At 40.9% G+C, this 22,287-nt stretch overlaps 2 protein-coding genes across 4 annotated transcripts; both read right to left on the bottom strand.

The window, feature by feature from the left end:
- Window positions 1–415: 415 nt before the first annotated feature.
- Window positions 416–4,361, bottom strand: LOC120461270 (C-type mannose receptor 2). The gene is made up of 5 exons (XM_039649440.2): window positions 4,297–4,361; window positions 4,122–4,160; window positions 3,676–4,041; window positions 1,158–1,502; window positions 416–1,006 (listed from the first exon to the last, which is right to left on the bottom strand). Exons 2-5 carry the CDS (start codon window positions 4,156–4,158, stop codon window positions 651–653), a joined length of 1,104 nt encoding a protein of 367 aa, XP_039505374.2. The 5' UTR covers window positions 4,159–4,160; window positions 4,297–4,361; the 3' UTR covers window positions 416–650.
- A 5,143-nt stretch (window positions 4,362–9,504) lies between these two features.
- On the bottom strand, window positions 9,505–20,932 carry LOC120461275 (macrophage mannose receptor 1). Of its 3 annotated transcripts, XM_089131767.1 has the most exons (5): window positions 20,864–20,932; window positions 20,725–20,763; window positions 20,282–20,644; window positions 10,184–10,534; window positions 9,505–10,027 (listed from the first exon to the last, which is right to left on the bottom strand). In XM_089131767.1, exons 2-5 carry the CDS (start codon window positions 20,759–20,761, stop codon window positions 9,669–9,671), a joined length of 1,110 nt encoding a protein of 369 aa, XP_088987893.1. In that variant the 5' UTR covers window positions 20,762–20,763; window positions 20,864–20,932; the 3' UTR covers window positions 9,505–9,668. The 3 variants fall into 3 exon arrangements, with proteins under 3 accessions (XP_088987893.1, XP_088987892.1, XP_088987894.1); XM_089131766.1 differs by lacking the exon at window positions 20,864–20,932 and having other exon boundaries at window positions 20,725–20,794; XM_089131768.1 differs by lacking the exon at window positions 20,864–20,932 and having other exon boundaries at window positions 9,505–10,056; window positions 10,207–10,534; window positions 20,725–20,779.
- Window positions 20,933–22,287: the final 1,355 nt, after the last annotated feature.

Raw genomic sequence — 22,287 nt, 5'->3', positions numbered from 1 at the left:
TTAAAAATAATTATTTCAACATTCAACATAAAATTGTATATTTGTGTTTTATAAATGTCACAACACAAAAATGCTGTTTGTAAATACGTTTATTTGAGCTGGTGTTGTTAAGCACAATTACAGGTTGCAAGATACTTTATACTCAACTTTTAATTTTTCTTTAAGTATAAACCAAATTTAATTTAATTGAGACACATATAGATGCTCACAATCAGATTGTAAACAATTATATGTAAATATATGACTAGTGCAAAACACAGGAGTGAGGAGGAGAAAGAAAGCACACCACCAGAATACAGAGATCCCATGAAATCAACAGACTTGGGCTTCGCTTTTTCTTTGAAATATTTACATCCTCCAATCATGATCTTCTACTTTCTATTTAACAACAAGTATATGTTTTTTTCAGAGAACAAATGTGGATTTAAAATGTAAATATTTGTAAAAGCCACAAATGAAATGGGTTTTAAAACATATAGTGCACATTAGTATTTGAAATGCCCAAAGAACAATACATTGACAGTAAACATACTCAAATGATTATTTTAAATGATAGAAATTAATTTAATTGTACTGATATAAGCACATTATCTGATGATTAAAAAAAGCGTTTGCCAGTTAAATGGTTATGTAAGAACACACACATCTCCTCATCTGCTGCAGATGAAGTTGAGTTTGAGGTCTTCAGGAAGGCTGATCCAGCTCTGATCTCCTCCAGACTGAACTGCTCCAAATCTCACTGTACTCTCACAGTCCTCGTCTGTGCCGTTCCCTGAAGCCCAGTTCTGAAAGCACACGGTGTCTCCGCTCACCCAGTACCAGATGTCCAGAATACGGGAGTGACGTAAACCCAACCACACCGCCTCAGTAGACGCACGTTTAACCACATTCATCACACGACGCTGCATCTGGACTGAATGAACCGAGACCAGATCCGTATAATTCTGTCTGCAGTATCTCAGAGCTTCAGTCCACGTCAGAGTCTCAGTGATCAGAATCAGTTTATCTGGACACAAAACACACCACAAGCAAACACTAGAGAGAGACTGATCACAAACAACATGCAGAACACACACTGTGGAGGAATCTGAAATTTTTAAGATATCTGGAGGTGATGGAGTGTGTGTGTGTGTGTGTGTGAGAGAGGATCTGCTCACCTTCATGACACATAAAAGGGAAAAGGTGGCTGTCAGAGAAGTCATGCCATTGACCCGCTGATGGTCTGAATGTTGCACAGTTTTCAACACCTACACCATTATTAGGTTCACCAGGAGCCCAGTTTCTGAAAGAGGAGTTACTCTGATCTGACCACTGCCATGAGTCTCTGAACAGACCGATCCAGATCTCTTCAGTCGATATGCGACTATTATTGATGAACTTCTGAATCTGTTGACTCTCATTCTGGTTCCTCACACTGACCAGATCAGTGTTATTCTGTCTGCAGAAACTCTGAGCGTCTCTCCAGTTCTTTGTCTGATTGACAAAGACGAGTCCTGTGTTCACTTTAAGACAGTAAAATAAAAAATAAAAATATTCTCAAGCTGCTTTATGGTTTGTATTTGGTTATGTTAATAAGTGCAACAGTGGATGCATCAGAAACATGTAACAACAGGACAAATGTATAGCAGTGTGCAGCGCTGTTGTTTTATAGCCTGGTAATACCAGACTCTGCTACTTCACTTTGCTTCGTAGACAGAGTCTGGAATGGCATAATAGAGAAGTGTTTTCTCTCTCGCAAGGGGGCGCTTCTCTGAAGTTTAAAATCATTGGTTACCCGTAAGCCAATCAGATACGTTTATTTATGACGTATGTTATGCGCCGACACGGCCGCATCGAGACATTATGCATCGAACTTAAATCTATGATCGAACTTCCACTGTAGACCGGGAGCGGCGCTTTTGTAAGGGCTGCAAAATGTGTGCCAACCGGGAATGAACAATTCACAAACTAGGTTATTTATATAAATTACTGAGTTGGGGCCGCCCTGCAGCATCGGCTTGCCCTGCTCTCACGAGTCATGACTGATTTAGCTTCCGCGGCGCCGCGAGGACAAGCCGCTGCTCTCGCGAGTCATGAATAGGAAGTTCATTGTACTGATTTTCTGAGTCATTCGAGTCATTTCGTTTATTTAAGTGGCTTAATGTTATAATTTTAACAGCCGAATTCCCCGATCACATCCACCTACGCAATGTTGATCATATTCTGAATTAAGAAATCATAATGCAGTAAAAAATGATTTACAGGGAACATAAATAATCACTTTACCTTCCGAGTCACGTGACATACGCAATGAACAGATCGTTCATGAATCACATATCTGGGATTAATGCAGCAGGATGTCAAAATGAAATATGGTGGATTATTATTATGATAATAATAATTTGATAATAAGAGCGCACCAGGAGCGTTCACAGCCGAGACCGATGTTCTTGTCATGGCCGTAAAAGACGAAGAACTGACGTTGAATGGGGGTAAGTTATGTCCTTATAGTTATGCATATAGTTATGGCCAAACAGGTCTGATCCGTCATTACTACAATTATTTGCCTGAAAAAAATGGGTAGCCTAAATGCCTAAGCTTGAAGTGTTAATATTTTTCCTTGTTATAATGATTTGCAAAAATAAAAACGGCTGCATCTGTGTTGATGAGAGAATCAAAAGTGTATGCGCGTTGTGCAAGCTACATAATGGCCAATGGTTTTTGCTGGTATACGTTGCAAATAGAGGGGCAGAAGTGCACGCGCCGGTCCTGGCTGTAAACGACTTTTGCTTCAGTTTGAAAAACCCCGGAAAGTTCTCCATAACAGAGCGAATTGCATCCCGTGTCTTGTTTCCCATTTCTGCGGTTGTTTCGGTTTTCGATTTCTCTAACCTACAATGTCAACTCGGCGCTTAGCGGCTACGTCACGGCTCTCAGCCCGCCCTCTGTTCGTTGATTGGGCGGCTGTTTTCAGGCCGGTGGAAAACTGAAAAGATAGGCCGCTATCTCAGACTCACTACAGGAGTGAAATTAAATTAGCGGAAGTAGGAAGTCTGACGTAGTCAGTCTAGTTGTTTTACCTATTAAGCACAAATAAAAGCCTGGCAATGCTTAATGTTCAGTTTTCTGATAAAATAATTCTCATATTAAAGTGTGGCAGTAAATTAAATGTAACAATCACATTAATACTAATAAAAATACCAAAAGGGGCGCTTAATGCAAGTAAATGGTGGTCTAATAAAATTATGATTTCTATGCTGGCAGAATATATGATCATGTAGCATAGGTCATAGGCTTGTTTATAATAAATATATATATATATATATATATATATATTAATGGTGCATCTATAAATGAATGGTTGTTGTAATTTTAAATAGCTGCACTTACTGTGTAACTAAGCATTTGTCAGTACACTGAGTCCCTGCGCCACCATCTGCTGTGTTATTTCCCTGAGATTGTCTTTGTGTCTTCTGACCTTAATAAATTGAGTTAACTTGCAATTGCTTCCGTCCTGTTCTTGTGACAACAACATACTATTCCTATTTCACTTTACTTGCTTGTTTGTTTGTTTGTTTTTAAGGCAAAAAACATGCTTTTTTAAAAGTAATCCTAAGTAATTAGATTTTACAGTGCAGTATTTGTTGTATCTTTTATAAATGAATGTTTATTGTGATTGAATGGAGCTGCACTTACTGCTGTTAGATGAATTACAGATGAAAGTCAGGCTCTTATTACATGACACATCATGCCATTCTCCATTTCTCATCATAGCACAATAATCTGTGCCACCAGGTTGTCCAGTAGTCCAGTTCAGATAGAGCGCAGGTTCACCTGAAGACCACTGCCATTTATCAACACCCGTCCTCTTCAGCCCAATCCAGATATACTGATCACCTTCATCATTCACACTCTTCTTCAGCTCGTTCATGTCGTTCATGTTGTCAACGGTGGCCAGATCTGTGTAATTCTCTCTGCAGAATCTCTGAGCTTCAGTCCAGGTCTTCAACTCGTTTATAAAGTGATACTGACGCTGAACACATTCAGATACGGAGCAGAGAGCTGTGAAAGAGAGCGTTTGATTTAATGCTTTTCATAACAGGGTCAAACCTGATCAAACTATAAACCACAAACACACTCACCAATGAGAAGAAGAATCAAATATTGAGTTTGCTCCATTTCTGAGGAGAAAAAAACACATCGACAAACTCAGAAATCACACATTCCCTGATTCATTTTGGAGTAAAATATGACAATTTCATTTAGTGTCAAAACAGCAGTTTTAATTCAGTCTAATTGTCTTTGAAGAATTCTTACTTTAGAGGTCGTGTGTTTCTGTCCTGAGTCTGATGTTTCTGTCTTTAGTTTAGTTTTAACTATGTGATTATTATATCTGCTCTCATCCCCACATCACATCATTTGTGTATGGTCCTAAAACTAATTTTCATATATTACTTCCTCCCCATGTGTGTTTGTCTACCTTTGTATGTCTATATTTGCATATTGACGTCTGTGTTAGTAATATATTAATATGAACCTTATTCAAAAAATGATCTGAACATTTACAGTTTACATTTGAACATTCACAACTAAACAGATATTGCTGGACTACATCCCCGTTCATCTTGACATAAATGGCCGTTCAATTCATGTGACCTTTGCAAATGTCACCATTTGTCTCAGTCCCGTCGGATGACGACTAATGGGGGTTCGTTTAAAAAGCCAACTTCGAGTACAATAGCTTGACACAATAGCTTGACAATTTAATTGACATTTTACATAAATATAGGGTACATATTCTTTTTACTTTTTTTTAAATAGGAATTTCTTGGTAAAATATTTTATATTTTATTTAGCCTTTTCACGGACCACTTGCAGTACCCTCACGGACCACTAGTGGTCCGCGGACCACAGTTTGGGAATCGCTGTTGTAAACCATTCACAACAGACTCAGCTGTCTGGCCAATCAGAGCAGAGTAGCTTGTGAAAAGGAGGAGGGATTTATGCCTGGTTCAGATTACACGATTTTAGCCCGATTTTGGTACAATCCGTTTGACGTAGGGTGTCGTGGGGATTCGTAGATGACAACGAGCGTCGGGACACAAGATTCGATTGTATCATCTCGTATAGTGTGTCATAGTGGGCGACAAACTACGTCGCGTCTGCGATGCTTCACCACATCACGACAAAAAGACTCGCATGTTTAATTTTTTTAACGGTCGTCCACAACCTATATTGACCAATAGGAACACAGAAGCTTTTCCGTACACAACTTTCAAAGATGGCGAAACGAAAGAGTGACGATGGTGCTAACGTTAAAACTATAACAAGAAAACAATAATTTACCTCAAGTTCTCTTTGGAGGATTGACAGCCCATACTGTCCTCTTCGAGGAATCCAGGAACGTGTCCATTGTCGGGTTTTCTTTCTTTTCTTATTTTTTTCTGAACACAGGACAGCCGATTCAACACTCACCGCTTCATCCATTGCTTGTTTACATTCGTTTCCGGAAGTCACTCGCTACTAGTTTCGCCTTCTCGATGACATCACGCGTGCTTTTAAAGACGACATGCGACGATGACTGGTCAAGAAGCAACATGTAGTCTGACATTGGTCTTGTCCACGACACGACAAGATTTTAGGAGTCAAAATCGCGTAATCTGACACAGTGACTATCGTAAAAAATCCAGGGATTAGAGAGATAGATTCATCTGACGAGTAGTTTGAGAATCATTGAAAAATGTGGTGATGTGCAAATGAATATTAAGGGGAAAGGGGCAAGTAAACTGTTTATTTATGCATCTTTGATGCATCTAAATCAAGCGGGTAATTCATTAGCCGGAAGTTGAAGCCGCGCGGGTGCCGCCAATGTAGCAGAACTTCACCTGCTGTTAGCATCCCATTGACTCCCATTCATTTTGGCGTCACTTTGACAGCGAATAACTTTACATCTGAGGCGTCCAAAGACTTCATTTGTCCAGTATTTATTTCTAAAGAAATACCACAATGTATAAAAGGCTCCATTACTTTGTATCTTATGTTATGGCCCCGTAGAAAACGTTTTTGTAGAAAATAGGCTAACACTTGCGTCATAACCACAGGACTTTCTGTCGCACAAGATACCGTATAGACAGGAGGATTGCCATTGATTCATAGTGCCATTGAGTTCAGTTTAGAATCAAAAGGAGAATTCAAAACTGAATTCATAACAAATCAAAGCAGAGATCATAACAATATGCAAAAAAAAAGCATGAAGCATGAAAAAGCATCCCAGTTGGTCTTGACTGGCCTCCGTACCGGCGGTAAACCACAGATGGCTGATCTGAAAAAACAAAACAAAAACAGAGATAATGTGTGAGAAATGGTCATGGGTTTACAACATGTGGGTTACTGACACTAAAAATGACTGACAGAATTTTTATTCTTGGGTTAACTATCACTTTGATTGACTGAATGTACAATTACGTAAGAGGTCCACTGAGTAACTGAAACTCAAACTTAAATCTGAAATAAAAAGCTTTTGTAGCATCACAAATGTTTTTACTGTCACTTTTCGTCACTTTAATGCATCATTGCTGAATAAAAGTGTTAATTTAATTAGTTACTGGCTGAGCAGTAGTGCTTTCTATTTCAGATAAATTAAATGCTGTTCTTTTGAACTTTCTATTCAAAGAATCCTGAAAATAATCAGAAATGTTTCGTGATTCACAAAAGTGCTCCTAAAAATTAATATAAGCGTTGTGCCCTTGCAAAGTTATACATTACAATATGTTAATCACACAATGCAGCTGATAGTCAAAACATATACAAAGGCAAAGATGCTCAGTGCTGTGGCTCTTGAAGAGACTTTGAGCTGTAGTTAGCTCCTGTTGACGCAGGGAAAACAGAGAGAGAAAGAAACAACATTATTTTTCCATCCAGTATTGTTGGCTAATTTGACTATGGGATTACAGTTTAACCAATAATTAACATAGAATTTCTAAAATATGTTGCAATGAATATTTTTCTATTAATCTATTAGTCTGCCTTTACATTGCTTTAAATTCGTATTTTAACATGTCATATTTCTGTCCTGTGCCGAGTGAATCCAGAATGTAAATGTATTGGTCCAAAGATCATACACATCCTGGATTTACTGTGTTTATCGGATTGTTCTTAAACAGAAAAGAAGAAAGAATGACATGGACATATTGGATGACATGGGGTGAGTAAATTATCAGCATACGTTTTTTTTTTTTTTTTTTTTAAGTGAATTACTCCTTTAAGGCAGACCTATGCACTATGGAAATTCAATTAATGGATAAAATTCAGAGTCAATGTTATTTGACGGTTAAAGGGTCACTCCACCCATTTGCATTAAGTTTTGTATCTTTAGAAACCCATTCATATTTTTGAATGGTCATGGTTTATTCCCTTATTTTCCCCTGAGATGGGAGAAATAAGGATTTAAGGGTTTTACTTCCTGCTTATTGTGACGTAAATATCGTCATTTCATTTCATTGAAATGTGTAGAGACTACAAACATTAGCTCATTATTATTCAAGGTGTGGGACCCACTCACCCTACAGGCCTATCACAGATCAGTGGGTGGGGCTTCACTTGCAGAAACTGAATCAATATATCCGCCATCTTGTTTGGAAGCTAAGCTAACAAGCGCTGTGGAGATATGAAGTATGATAATAATGGAAGAAACTAAAGATAACATGGAAAAAGAGGACTTTGAAAGTCTGCTACTCGAATCCGATGTTCGTGGCTATCTTACGAGCAAGTGTGTGTTTTATAAACGCCACAACACAAAAATGCTGTTTGTAAATGAGTTTATTTACATTTATTACAGGTTGCAAGATACTTTATTTCTATTTCATTGAGACACATATAGATGCTCACAATCATATTTTAAACTAGTAAATATTAGTAACTAAGTAAATATATGACAAGTGCAAAACACAGGAGTGAGGAGGAGAAAGAAACCACACCACCAGAATACAGAGATCCCATGAAATCAACAGACTTGTGCTTTGCTTTTTTCTTTAAAATATTTACATCCTCCAATCATGATCTTATACGTTCTATTTAACAGCAAGTATGTTTGGTAAAAATATTTTTTTTTTTTTTTTTTTTTCAGAAGAGAATAAATGCTAATTCATAATGTACATTTTTGTAAAAGCCACAGATGAAAACTCATTTTAATGTCATGGGGTTTTTAAAGGGGGGTTGACTGCTTTTTTTTCTTTGCATGATTGTGTTCATGGGGTGCAATATAACATGTATTCATGGTTTTTCTTTTTTAAAAAGTCTTATTTTTCATAAACTTCACGTTTATTGTCAGCCGCGCTCTCCTCTGTCCTCGAACGAGCGCTTGACTTCCTGATTCTATGAAACCACTCCCTCAGAAACACGTAGTGGGCTCAGATTGGTTAGTTTGGCCCGGTGTGTTGTGATTGGCTAAACTGTTGCTCACTTTGTCCGGAAGGTTAACACCCATTACCTTTACTGGCAAAACGGGCATGCCAAAGGTGGATACTATGCATAGACGGTGGATACACGTAAATAATGATGTCGAGACTGCAGTATCAGTACGAGAAAGCCGCGATGAATCGTGTCAAGCAGAACCTCACCACACACTCTTACTAAACATTTCTGAATGATAATTTGCAACATTTTTTAACCATATACACAATAGCATCTGACTGGCAATGATAGCTGACTGGCTACTAATGTTAAACACAAACAGCGTTGGCAAGTTTACGTTCTTGATCAAATCGGAAATAACGTCATAAAGCATATATGAAAAATAAATTTACAACATTAGTACTTATACAAAACTCAGGTCCATAATGTTTGTACGCGTTTGTCGTAGACACAAAGCCAGTGCTGGCATTTGAAAAAATAAAAAAATAAAAGGAATTATACATGCAAATACATTTAAAATGATGAAGTCTTCGCCTACTTGCAGGTTGTGGTTCAACAACTGCTGCCTCTGGTTTTAAAGTTGGAACTGCTTCATGTTTTAGTAACAGTTTCTTGTTGAATCCGGTGTTGAACTCGTGGAGATTCTGGAAGCCGTCTTATGTAAATGTGCAGCACAGAGAGCTAGATTACCATCGTCATTTTCAGGAACATAATCAAACATAAATTGTATCCATTGTTAATAATCCACATAAATTGTATCCATTGTTGACGAAGTACAGCGTCCGTGGGAAGCTCGAATACAGAAGACCTGACAGCTGCGTGAACAACACACTCGACGAGCCGCAGAAATATGCGCATGTCCTTTTCTGCTTATTCCGGAGGGAGTGGTTTATGTAAATGTGTGGGTTAGTGACGTACCATAACCCAGCTGTAGTCCCAATCCAGTCGTTTTTGTAGGCAATTATACTTCCTGATTTTTAAAAGACGATATCTCTGCTTACACTGAACTTTCAGCGCTGCAACTTTGCAGATACTTGTTATGCACCGACAGCAACATTACACACTATTTAAAATCAAAAAAGTGAAATCGCAGTCACCCCCCCCCCCCTTTAAAACATATAGTGCACATTAGTATTTGAAATGCCCAAAGAAAATTACACTGATAGTAAAAAGACTCGTGTGATTCTTTTAAATTATAGAACTTATAAGCACATTATCTGATGATGTTTACCAGCTAAAAAACATTTGCATAAGAACAACTCAAACATCCTTCACTCCTAATATCTGCTGCAGATGAAGTTGAGTTTATCGTGTTCAGGAAGGCTGATCCAGCTCTGATCTCCTCTAGTCTGAACTGCTCCAGATCTCACTGTACTCTCACAGTCCTCGTCTGTGCCGTTCCCTGGAGCCCAGTTCTGATAGCACACGGTGTCTCCGCTCACCCAGTACCAGATGCCCAGAATACGGGAGTGACGTAAACCCAACCACACCGCCTCAGTAGACGCACGTTTAACCACATTCATCACCTCCTCCTGCATCTGGACTGAATGAACCGAGACCAGATCCGTATAATTCTGTCTGCAGTATCTCAGAGCTTCAGTCCACGTCAGAGTCTCAGTGATCAGAATCAGTTTATCTGGACACAAAACACACCACAAGCAAACACTAGAGAGAGACTGATCAAAAACAACATGCAGAACACACACTGTGGAGGAATCTGTCATGTCAGACATGTAGCGTGAACTTTAAGATATCTGGAGGTGATGGGTGGAGTGTGTGAGGATCTGCTCACCTTCGTGACACACAAAAGGAAACTGGTTGTTGCAAGAAATGTCGTGCCATTGACCCTGAGCGTTTGGTCTGATCACTGTACAGTTTTCATTTCCTCCACCATTATTAGGTTCACTAGTATCCCAGTATCTGAAAGAGGAGTTACTCTGATCTGACCACTGCCATGAGTCTCTGACTCTGAACAGACCGATCCAGACATCAGTCGATATGTGACTATCATTGATGAACTTCTGAATCTGTTGACTCTCATTCTGGTTCCTCACACTGACCAGATCAGTGTTATTCTGTCTGCAGAAACTCTGAGCGTCTGTCCAGCTCTTCCGCTGATTGACAAAGACGAGTCCTGTGTTCACTTTAAGAAAAAAAAAATCAGTTTGTTCATTATTCTTACACTGCTTTACGGTTTGTATGTTAATAAGAGCAACAATGGAAGCATCAGACACTTGTGACATTCAAAGACCAATTCTACAGCTGGTTATATATTTACTGTAATATTCTCAGTATTTTCAGGATTATTATAAGATTTAACGTGAAGCAACATTTCTGAACATTATATTATTTTGAAGCACATTAAGAGCCTGAAGAGAGAAACAGAGGAAGATGTTGCACTGCATCTAAATATATGAATTAGTGAAACATGTACCTGAATATAGTTTATTATTAATATAGTTACAGTTTATCTTGATTCTTATTTTAATGGACTATCATTACATGGACTGGACTTCTTTTCAGAAAAACATCTTCTATCCAGAAATTGACTCAACAGGTAAGTGCAATCCAGGTTCAATGTATTGTTACTTTTTCCCTAAAATTTATTTTATTATTTATTATTTTATTACTGATGTTTTTCTTTAAGCAATATGATTCTGCTATTCACTTTCCAGAGACTTTTATTTTGTAATTGTTTTCTGATGCCATTTTTGAAGTGTGTGCGCGCCTCCAGTTCGCATTGCACACGTAAGCGTTTTCAGAGCTCTTCAAATTATGAGAAAATTAAGTTTGCAAAGTGTAGGCTATAAATTGATTTAATATCATCTTGTAAACAGTACTGAGATGCTAGATATGAGCAAATGAAGCCTCACAATGCACTGAGGATTTCCCCTGATTGTTCCAGGAAAAGATTGGAAGCATCAAGAGAGTCGAAAACAGCGCCATCTTGTAAATGTATAGCAGCCATAAACCCGAGTGCACAGCGCCGTTGATTTACCTATTGAGCACAAATAAAAGCCTGACAATGCTAAATGTTCAGTTTTCTGATAATATAATTCACACATTGTGTGGCAATAAATTAAATGTAACAATTACATTAATACAACTTAAAAAATTACCAAAAGCGTTGCTTGATGCAAGTAAATTAAAATTATTATTGGTATTAAAATTATGCTTTCAATAACTACTATAATCAATTATAGTTTAATTATAATAATTATATAAACCTGCAACATAGACTCAAGCTACATGTGTTACAGTGGAGGCTCCCGCTCCGCCTCCTCTCCGCCACCAGAGGGAGCCTTCACCGGAGTATTGATCATTGGACTTAAACTCAAATTCCCAACATACCTCTTACCTGGGACTGATTGCGTCATACACCTGCACCGCATTAGCACACACACATAAAAGCCACCTTCACACACACACTGTTGCGAAGTCTTGATTTGCCCCGGTGATCATTTCTGAGCGTTATTCCCTGTTTCTGGTTTTGACTTTGGACTGTTTGATTATTCTACGAGTGTTTTCTGCCTGGCCTGATCTTGGACTGTCTCTGGATTGTGATTGTTGCTGCCTGCCCCGAACTCTGCCTGTTATCTGGATTATCCTCTCACTCTGTCTGCATTGCCCTGTCTGCCTCGTCTTGACCCTGCCTGTACGACTCTGTCTAAATAAAGCTGCAAATGGATTCTTCTGTGTTTCGTGAGTCCTTACAGAAGACTTCGCCGCCAACTAATCCAGCAGCCGTCATGCAATTGACCACCGAACTCACCTCCCAAGCTTCACGATTAGATCTTCACCATCAACAGCTCAGCCACCTGACTACTCTCACTGAGCAGCTCGTACAGGGAATTCAGGAGCTTCGCACCGTTGCTGGTAGCGCACCTAACACGCCTGCGGCATCATCCCCACCGACTGTGCCGTCTGCTATTGTGAGTACAGCAGTCAATCCCCGACTCGCTTTCCCTGACAAATTTGATGGTACTCCAACCAAATGCAAGGGGTTTCTGTTACAATGTACACTCTTCGTGGAGCAGCAACCAACACTATACGCCAGTCATGGAAGCCGCATCGCCTTTGTTTGTTCACTTCTCACCGGCAGAGCACTCGAATGGGCTACGGCTGTATGGAGACCAGAGGGCAATACCTTCTCCACATTTCAAGAATTTCTTCAACAGTTTAGTCAAGTATTTGAACATACCACTGAGAAGGGTGATGCAGGCGACCAACTATTGAACCTCACTCAGGGAAAAGAAACAGCTGCTGATTATGCTCTCACATTTCGCACGCTGGCTGCACAAACAAACTGGGTGGAGGATACTTTGAAAACCTTGTTCAGGAGAGGACTTTCCAATGAGCTTCAATCCGAGCTAGCCTGTTGAGATGAGGGGAAAACTTTAAATGAATATATCAACCTGGCCATTCAAGTCGACAACCTGATGCGATCCAGACGAAAACCTCGAGTACCCATCCAAGCGTCACTCTTAGCCACTAACCATCCAGAACCCATGCAACTGGGACTTACACATATCTCCCCAGAAGAACGTGAACGCCGATTCCAGCACCGGCTATGTATGTATTGCGGTCAATCTGGACGCATGAAGCTCTCCTGCCCTGTTCGACCCTCCAACCGTAACCAGTCGGTGAGTGTTCAAAATAAATCCCACAATTCGGCTACCAGTTTGACACTTCCAGTTCGCTTAACTATAGATAATCAATCCATCGACACTTCTGCTTTCATTGATTCCGGAGCTGCGGGAAATTTCATATCTCAAACATTTGTTGAACAACACAACATCCAACTTAACCCATGTCCTTCTTCCCTGACAGTGGAGGCGCTAGATGGGCATCCCATCGGAGAGGGTAAAATTCAGCGCATCACGGAGAAATTTCAATTGCACGTCGGATCTCTTCACTCGGAAAACATTCAGTTTTACGTCATTCACGCTCCAAATCACTCCATCATTCTGGGACATCCCTGGCTACAAATTCATAATCCTCACATCTCTTGGAAAGAGGGTCAAATTCTTCACTGGGGTGAAGCATGTAATAATCGCTGTCTGACCAAAATCACCCGAGTATGCAGTCCCGAACCAGAGTCTAAAACTTCTGTGCCCGAACCAGAGAATTTGCCTTCTGTTTATGAAGATTTGAATGAAGCATTCAGCAAGGAAAAAGCTGCACAACTCCCCGAACATAGACCAACGGATTGTGCCATAGAGTTAATTCCCGGTGCCTCTCCCCCCAGAGGTAGAATTTTCCCGTTGTCCAAGCCAGAATCTGATGCTATGAAGAAGTATATAGAAGAAGAACTTGCTAAAGGTTTCATTCGACCCTCCACTTCACCAGCAGCCGCGGGGTTTTTCTTCGTAAAGAAGAAAGACGGGGGACTCAGACCCTGCATTGATTACCGAGGCTTAAACGATATCACGGTCAAATATCGCTATCCCCTACCTCTGGTTCCTGCCGCCCTAGAACAACTCCGTCAGGCCAAATATTACACCAAGCTCGATCTACGCAATGCATACAACTTGATTCGCATACGAGAGGGTGATGAGTGGAAAACTGCCTTTTCCACCACTAGTGGGCACTATGAATATCTCGTCATGCCTTTCGGATTGTCCAACAGTCCTTCTGTCTTCCAGGCATTCATGAATGATGTGTTCCAAGATATGCTGGACAAGTGGGTGATTGTATACATCGACGACATTCTAATCTATTCCAATTCACTAGAAGAGCATATTCAACATGTCCGTTCTGTACTACAACGTCTGATTCAGTTTCATCTCTACGCCAAAATGGAGAAGTGTGAATTCCACCAAACCAGCGTCTCTTTCCTGGGATACATCATCAGTCAAGAAGGGGTCGCCATGGATGAGAAAAAGGTGAAAGGTGTAGTTGACTGGCCATTACCGCAAACCATAAAAGAACTGCAAAGATTCCTGGGATTTGCAAATTTCTATCGGAGATTCATTAGAAACTTCAGCCTCATCGCCGCTCCCTTAACAGCCCTAACCAAACATCACAGCCATCGCATAGCCTGGAACCCCGAAGCACGACAAGCTTTTTATGATCTGAAGACTGATTCTGCATCATCCGGATCCTGAACGACAATTCATTGTTGAAGTTGATGCTTCAAATACTGGGGTGGGGGCCATCTTATCACAACGCCAGGGAGATCCAGCCAAACTGTTCCCATGTGCTTTCTTCTCTCGCAAACTCTCTCCAGCTGAACGCAACTATGATGTGGGAAACCGTGAACTGTTAGCCATGAAGTTAGCCTTGGAAGAGTGGCGTCATTGGTTGGAGGGAGCAGCAGAGCCGTTCATCATTCTCACAGACCACAAGAACCTGGAATACCTCCGTTCAGCTAAACGCCTCAACCCACGTCAAGCCAGATGGGCCTTGTTCTTCACCAGATTCAATTTCACCGTCACATACCGCCCAGGAACCAAGAATACCAAAGCTGATGCTCTCTCTCGACAATCTGAGGAAACAGCCCAGAATCTCAACCCCGAAAACATACTTGGTGAGAAATTGTTAGTGGCCCCTGTCCAGTGGGATATCATAACTGAGATCCAGCAGACCAATCTACAAACCCCCATTCCAGCAGACTGTCCAGCCAACCTCCTCTATGTACCAGAAACTTTACGATACCGTCTTCTAGATCAAGTTCATTCAAATCCCAGCTCTGGTCACCCAGGTATTACTGCCACTGTCCAACTACTGCAAAATCGTTTTTGGTGGCCCACACTTACCCCGGATACCATCAACCACATCCACAACTGCTCTCATTGTCAGACTTCGAAATCACCACGACAACTACCTGCTGGTTTACTGTGTCCTCTTCCGACTCCACAACGACCATGGTCCCACATAGCCGTAGATTTCATCACCGACCTCCCCAACTCACAGGGTTACACCACCATTCTCACCATAGTGGATCGATTCTCAAAAGCCTGTCGATTAGTTCCTCTCACTAAGCTTCCCACAGCCTTTGAAACAGCTGAACTCCTATGTAATCAAGTATTCAGATTTTATGGGTTACCTGAAGACATCGTGTCCGATAGGGGACCACAGTTCACGTCCCGAGTTTGGACCGCGTTCTTCAAGAATCTTAACGTGAACATCAGCCTCACCTCCGGGTACCATCCACAGTCCAACGGACAAACTGAACGTTTAAATCAAGATGTCATCCGCTTTTTACGAACCTACTGTCACCAGCATCAACAAGATTGGAGCAGATACTTGTTCTGGGCTGAATATGCTCAAAATTCTGTGGTCAAACCCGCTACTGGCATCACACCCTTTAAATGCATCCTCGGTTTCCAACCCCCTCTCTTCCCCTGGTCCGGCGAACCCACAGAACTACCATCTGTCACCGAATGGCTACACAAGAGCGAAGAGGTCTGGGATCAGGCACATACTCACCTAAGACACGCCGTCAGACGTCAAGAACATCAGGCCAATCGTCACCGTCGCCCCGCTCCAGAATACCAGATCGGCCAATGGGTTTGGCTATCCACCAGAGACCTAAGACTCAGACTTCCATGTCGCAAACTCAGTCCCAGGTATGTTGGTCCCTTCCAAATTGTTAGACAGATTTCACCAGTTTCATTCCGTTTAGACCTGCCCGCTAACTACCGTATTTCTCCTACTTTTCATGTTTCTCTGCTGAAACCCGCTGGTGGTCCGAGGGGAGAAGCTGAGGGAGGGACCGCTTCTCAGAGCCCTCCACCCATTCTGGTCGATGGCGAGGAGGCGTACCGGGTACATAAGTTACTGGACTCCAGGCGTCGGGGTAACAATCTCCAGTATCTGGTCGACTGGGAGGGGTACGGTCCGGAGGAGCAGTCCTGGGTCAGTTCAAGAGATATCCTGGACCCCACTCTCACGGAAGAGTTCCATAGGACTTACCCGGAGAAACCGGCCCCTCGACCCCGTGGTAGACCCCGACGACAATTGCCTCCTCGCGTCAGGAGCCGCTCACAGGGGGGGGGCTCTGTTACAGTGGAGGCTCCCGCTCCGCCTCCTCTCCGCCACCAGAGGGAGCCTTCACCGGAGTATTGATCATTGGACTTAAACTCAAATTCCCATCATACCTCTTACCTGGGACTGATTGCGTCATACACCTGCACCGCATTAGCACACACACATAAAAGCCACCTTCACACACACACTGTTGCGAAGTCTTGATTTGCCCCGGTGATCATTTCTGAGCGTTATTCCCTGTTTCTGGTTTTGACTTTGGACTGTTTGATTATTCTACGAGTGTTTTCTGCCTGGCCTGATCTTGGACTGTCTCTGGATTGTGATTGTTGCTGCCTGCCCCGAACTCTGCCTGTTATCTGGATTATCCTCTCACTCTGTCTGCATTGCCCTGTCTGCCTCGTCTTGACCCTGCCTGTACGACTCTGTCTAAATAAAGCTGCAAATGGATTCTTCTGTGTTTCGTGAGTCCTTACAACATGATTGCATCTTTATGGGCTTCTCCTCTCTAGTTTGTCTGCTGTCTGTTAGCGTCACCCTCAGCTGTGTTTCTGCTTTTCCGGGATTATTTCATACAGTTTAATACATGTATTATACCTTCGCCCGTGCACGCCGTTGGATTCCGTCGTGTTGAGTATGGAGAGAATAACCAGCGCTGTGTTTCCAGCTGTTTCCCTCTCATGCACTAATGGATGTCTGATGATTTCAGTGCTTTTTCTCCGTCCATGCAACAGATGCACACCCTTGAATGAGCGCGGATTTCTAGTTCATTTACTTGAAGTTCTGAGGTAATATCTTTGGTTTAACCCATCTGAGAAACTGAGAGGCGGCCAAAATCAGACTGTAAAATGGACTGAATTAAAGCTCTTTACGAACTTGTCGTGAGATGCAGACTGACGTGTGCTTGCCTTGAAGAATCACTGTCACATGCACAAGCTTAGAGCAATATTGTAAGTAGTTAATACATTTTTAACTAGCAGAATAATAATGCATCACGATGCGACAGTTGACTGTATGTTGTGAGAAATGTGTGTGATCTGTGTTATGTACTTGTATACATGCCCCTTGTGAGATTAATAAAGTTGATAAAAAAAGTAAAGTAAATAGTCTCACTTTTAGTTCCGTCTTAACTATTATAATATTTCGAAGGGCAAAACATGAACTTTAACCATTGGCTTTACTTTTTCAATCAGCTGTCAATTCAGCGGCAGTAGCATAGCATTAGCACCTCAGCTCCACCCGCGTCCCGCCTCTTTGCCCATTTTAATTTATCCGGTAGTGACGAGAGGTGACGCACTGCCAAGATGGCGACGGCTGGCCACGCCCACTTTAGGCCTCAAAAACGCTCTTCAGAAACCTATGGGTGACGCCACGGACACTACGTCCATATTTTTTTTACTGTCTATGGCTTCTCCCTTCACTTTATCTGACTTTATGCCTCCACGTCCTCCCGATTGCCCGCAAGCTTCTCCTCCTGTCTATACGGAATGTTCTCTACTGTGCGAAGGAAAGTTGATTCGTTATGATGCAATCTTTAGCTTATTTCTACAAAAACTGCTTCTATTGGGGCCATGACGCAAGATACAAAGTAATGGAGCCTTTAATACGTTTCGTGTTTCTTTAGAAATAAATAATGGATGAATGGAGTCTTTGGACGCCTCGAATGTAAAGTTATTCGCTGTCAAAGTGACGCCAAAATGAATTGGACTCAATGGGATGCTAACAGCAGGTGAAGTTCTGCTACAATGGCGGCTCCCGCGAGGCTTCATCTTCCGGCTGATGGATTACCCCCTTGACTAAAACAGTCAGACACGCAAAATGAATCACGTGACTGGACAGAAAGTGAGGTTTCTTTTTTGTTGATCATGTGTTTCTCTGAAAACAATGCACACTTTGAAGCTTCAGTGTCATGTAACATCACTGTATGTGTTCTGTTGTGTGTTTTATCTCGAGGCAGAGGTTAGCTCACTGGTTTGTGGATGCTATCACCCGAGCGTATGAAGTTACGGGTGAGCCTTGTCCTCCCATTGCGCGCTCACTCTACTAGGGCTGGGAAGGGGCCAGCACCATGGCGCTTTATTAGGGATCCCAATTCTTCAGGGAACTCCCCGACGACACGTTGGAGGTCAAACCGTTTATAAGTATACATATTAAAGTTTGTGTATCCCTCTTTTTAGGCCCCGAGCACTAACAGTGCGAGGACCCTCTTGAAACTGTTAGGGTTATTTTTTTTCTTTTTTCTGCAAAGTAAGCGCCATTTTCGGGGCCTCAACATGCTCAAAAACTCACCAAATTTGGCACGCATGTCAGGACTGGTGAAAAATTTTGTATTTTGTGGGTTTTGTGGATGGGCGTGGCAAAATGGCTCCCTAGCGCCACCTAGAAAATTGAAAAAAATTAGCCCCTCGTCCACGTTCAACCTACAAACACGAAATTTGGTGGGGACGTGTATCATATCAAGACGCACAAAAAAGCCTCAAGAACCCATACCCTAAACTCGACAGGAAGTCGGCCATTTTGAATTTGGCGCCCATTTTGGGACGATTTACACACTCAGTACTTTAACGAACTCCTCCTAGGGATTTAGTCGGATCGACTTCAAATTTCTGCTGTGCCTTTTAAAGGCATTGACGATGTAAAGTTATGCTATCTGCGGGTTTCCGTCGATGGGCGTGTCCATGGCGTCGATGATTCGCCATGAAACAGGAAGTTGTAGTAACTTGGCTGTAAAAGCCCAGATATGCATGAAATTTTACACCTTTGACAAGAGTCCCGCCCTGAACAAATCTACATGCCGACATTCACCCACAGTCATAGCGCCACCTGCTGGAAACAGGAAGTGACCTTTAACGAAGCAGCGTAGCAAATGCTCAGCCGCACTGGCTGAGCTGCAGAAAATGCAACGTGGCCGCCTCAGACCCCGACGTGCTACAGGTGCGAGGGCCCGCCCATCGCTGCTTGCAGCTTTAATTAAGCTTGTTTTGGTAACACTTTACTTGAAGGGGAGTGCATAAGACTGACATGACACATGTTGGAAATATGAAGGAAGTTTTATGCATGTTTGTGACAACTGTCATTAAGTGTCATTTGCTCAATAATGACATTTTTAATGCAAATATGACATTGTTTGAGATGTCTTTGTTATGACACCTTGACATAAACCAACACATCATAACCTGTTAGCGTTTTTGTCATGACAACTTGACGACGCAACCTGTCATAGCAGATTAATTATCAAACTTAAGAAACCACCTAGCTTTATTTGTTAACATTACATTAAACTTGTTGGTGTTGACATTGGCTGTCATGAGGCCAGCATGTCAGTCTTATGCACAAGTAATAATTCAAGTAAAGTGTTACCCATGATTTTTATCACACATAGTCCAAAAATCAACATTTAAAACATATTTTTCTACATTTAGAAAACGTTTCAACATTGAATTACACCGTGGGCTTCAGCAAGCAGGGTCACCAGTTCCCCACACAGTGAAATGATATATAATAGAAAACCACTTCGCGTCGCAGAGGATTTTTGTTAACTGCTCGTGTTGAAATGCCCCCATGTGTCATGAAAAAATGCCTGTGCCTAAAACCGCTACTGGGTGCATTTATAAATGAATGGTTGTTGTAATTTTAAATAGCTGATGAAATGACGAGTTTCACTACATGACAAATCATGAACTTCCATCAGGTTATAACCCAGTAAATGTTTCAGTACTCTCAGTTCTTTTAGTTACTAGAACTCTTGTGTAACTGATACACTAACTAAGCTTTTTCAGTACAACATACTATTCCTATTTCACTTTATGTAGGTCTAACTAATTAGATTTTACAGTACAGTATACTGTATATTTTTTATAAATGAATGTTTATTATTGTGATTGTATGGAGGTGCACTCACTGTTAGATGAATTGCAGATGAAAGTCCGGCTCTCCCTACATGGATAATCATGCCATTGTCCATTTCTCATCATAGCACAATAATCTCTGCCATCAGGTTGTTCAGTAGCCCAGTTCAGATAGAGCGCAGGTCCACCTGAAGACCACTGCCATTTATCAACACCCGTCTTCTGCAACCCAATCCAGATATTCTCAACACCTTTATCATTCACAATCCTCTTCAGCTCGTTTATGTCGTTCATGTTGTCAACGGTGGCCAGATCTGTGTAATTCTCTCTGCAGAATCTCTGAGCTTCAGTCCAGGTCTTCCTCACGTTTATAAAGTGATACTGACGCTGAACACATTCAGATACGGAGCAGAGAGCTGTGAAAGAGAGCGTTTGATTTAATGCTTTTCATAACAGGATCAAACCTGATCAAACTATAAACCACAAACACACTCACCAATGAGAAGAAGAATCAAATATAGAGTTTGCTCCATTTCTGAGGAGACATGCATTTCTGACAGCAACATGAATGAATCATTAAGACAATATTAACATCTGAAAGTGTAATTGTGTTTGAAGAATGAACATGTTCTTACTTTAGAGGTCGTGTGTTTCTGTCCTGAGTCTGATGTTTCTGTCTGCAGATTTGCACTACGTGATTATTATATCTGCTCTCATCCCTCATTCAGGTCAAAACATCATTTGTTTATTTCTCTATAACATATTTTCATATTTTCCTTTCCTCCTTATTTGTGTCTGTCTACCACTGTTCCTATATATTTGCATATTGACATCTACGTATATGTCAGTTAGTATTAGTCCTAACCTTAACCTTAATAAAAAAATAAAAATAAAAAAAATGAACATTCACCGTTTACATTTGAACATTGACACCTAAACCGCTGCTTCAATCAATGATATTGCTGGACTGCATAACTCGTGATATATCCCTGATCATCTTGCATGTATCGGCCTGTCCACCAACACTTGTGATGTTTGCGCTTCACCATTTGTCTACTTGCATTACATGTGTTCTGGTATTTGGCCCAAAGGATCAAGTGTGCGAAAAACATACAAGCTTACATGGCTTTATTTAGATTTTCAAAAATGCGTCCCAGAGACGAAATTTCCAGATTACCCTTTTAAATGCAAATATTGAATTTCAATTTAATTGAGTAATCTAATATATTTAATGACAAAAACGAAAGAAAAATATATAATGCATGTTAAAATGTTGACTTATATGTTGCCTGCATGTGATGTTATATAGGCTTGTTTATACTCTTTAGACTTTAATTGACCATGTTTCTTGTAGGCAGTTATAATTTTAAAAAGTCCCGTACAAATGATTCTGTCACTCGTCAAAACGACAAAAACCAGACCGTCCCATTGAACAACTCACGGGACACAGCTGGCTACAATTTGTTAATGTGACAATACATTTTGTTGATGTCATTTTCCAAATAACCAATGGTGGAATGTGACGAAATACATTTACTCTGTATTTAAGTATACATTTGAAGAAGGCAACTTTAGGTTGTTATTCGACTCATGTTTTACACATGGATATTAGATATTGTTTTAAAAAATATGAGCAATATGATATTTTACACTGATTTTCCTAAATAGTCAATGCAAATGACAGTCAGTATAATTTTCCAGTCACCAACCACTTGGGTATAAGTTGAATTTCATAGAACAAAACACCCAACGAAAACAGTATTTTTTGAAAAAATAAAAAACTCAAAATGCACTGTTCCAAATTATTATGCACAAAAGAGTTTGAAAACATTTTATTGGTTGTAAAGAACTGAAAATGGTAATATGATGAATTTGCAGCATTAGGAGGTCAAATTTAATGAAATCAAAAGCTATTTCAATCAAACTCATCTTAACAGGGCAAGTTACATGTTAACCTTGGACCCCCCCTTTGATATGACCTTCACAATTCCTGTATCCATTGAAGTTGGGAGTTTATGGAGATTTCTGCTTGAAAATCTTTTCACGATGTCAGAATAGC

The sequence above is a fragment of the Pimephales promelas genome, chromosome 1 (genome assembly GCF_988280905.1).
Source record: "Pimephales promelas chromosome 1, fPimPro1.hap1.1, whole genome shotgun sequence".
In the NCBI taxonomy this organism is placed as follows: Eukaryota; Metazoa; Chordata; class Actinopteri; order Cypriniformes; family Leuciscidae; genus Pimephales; species Pimephales promelas.
The sequence above is the reverse complement of the archived record's forward strand: the minus strand, read 5'-3'. Positions and strand labels throughout refer to the sequence as shown.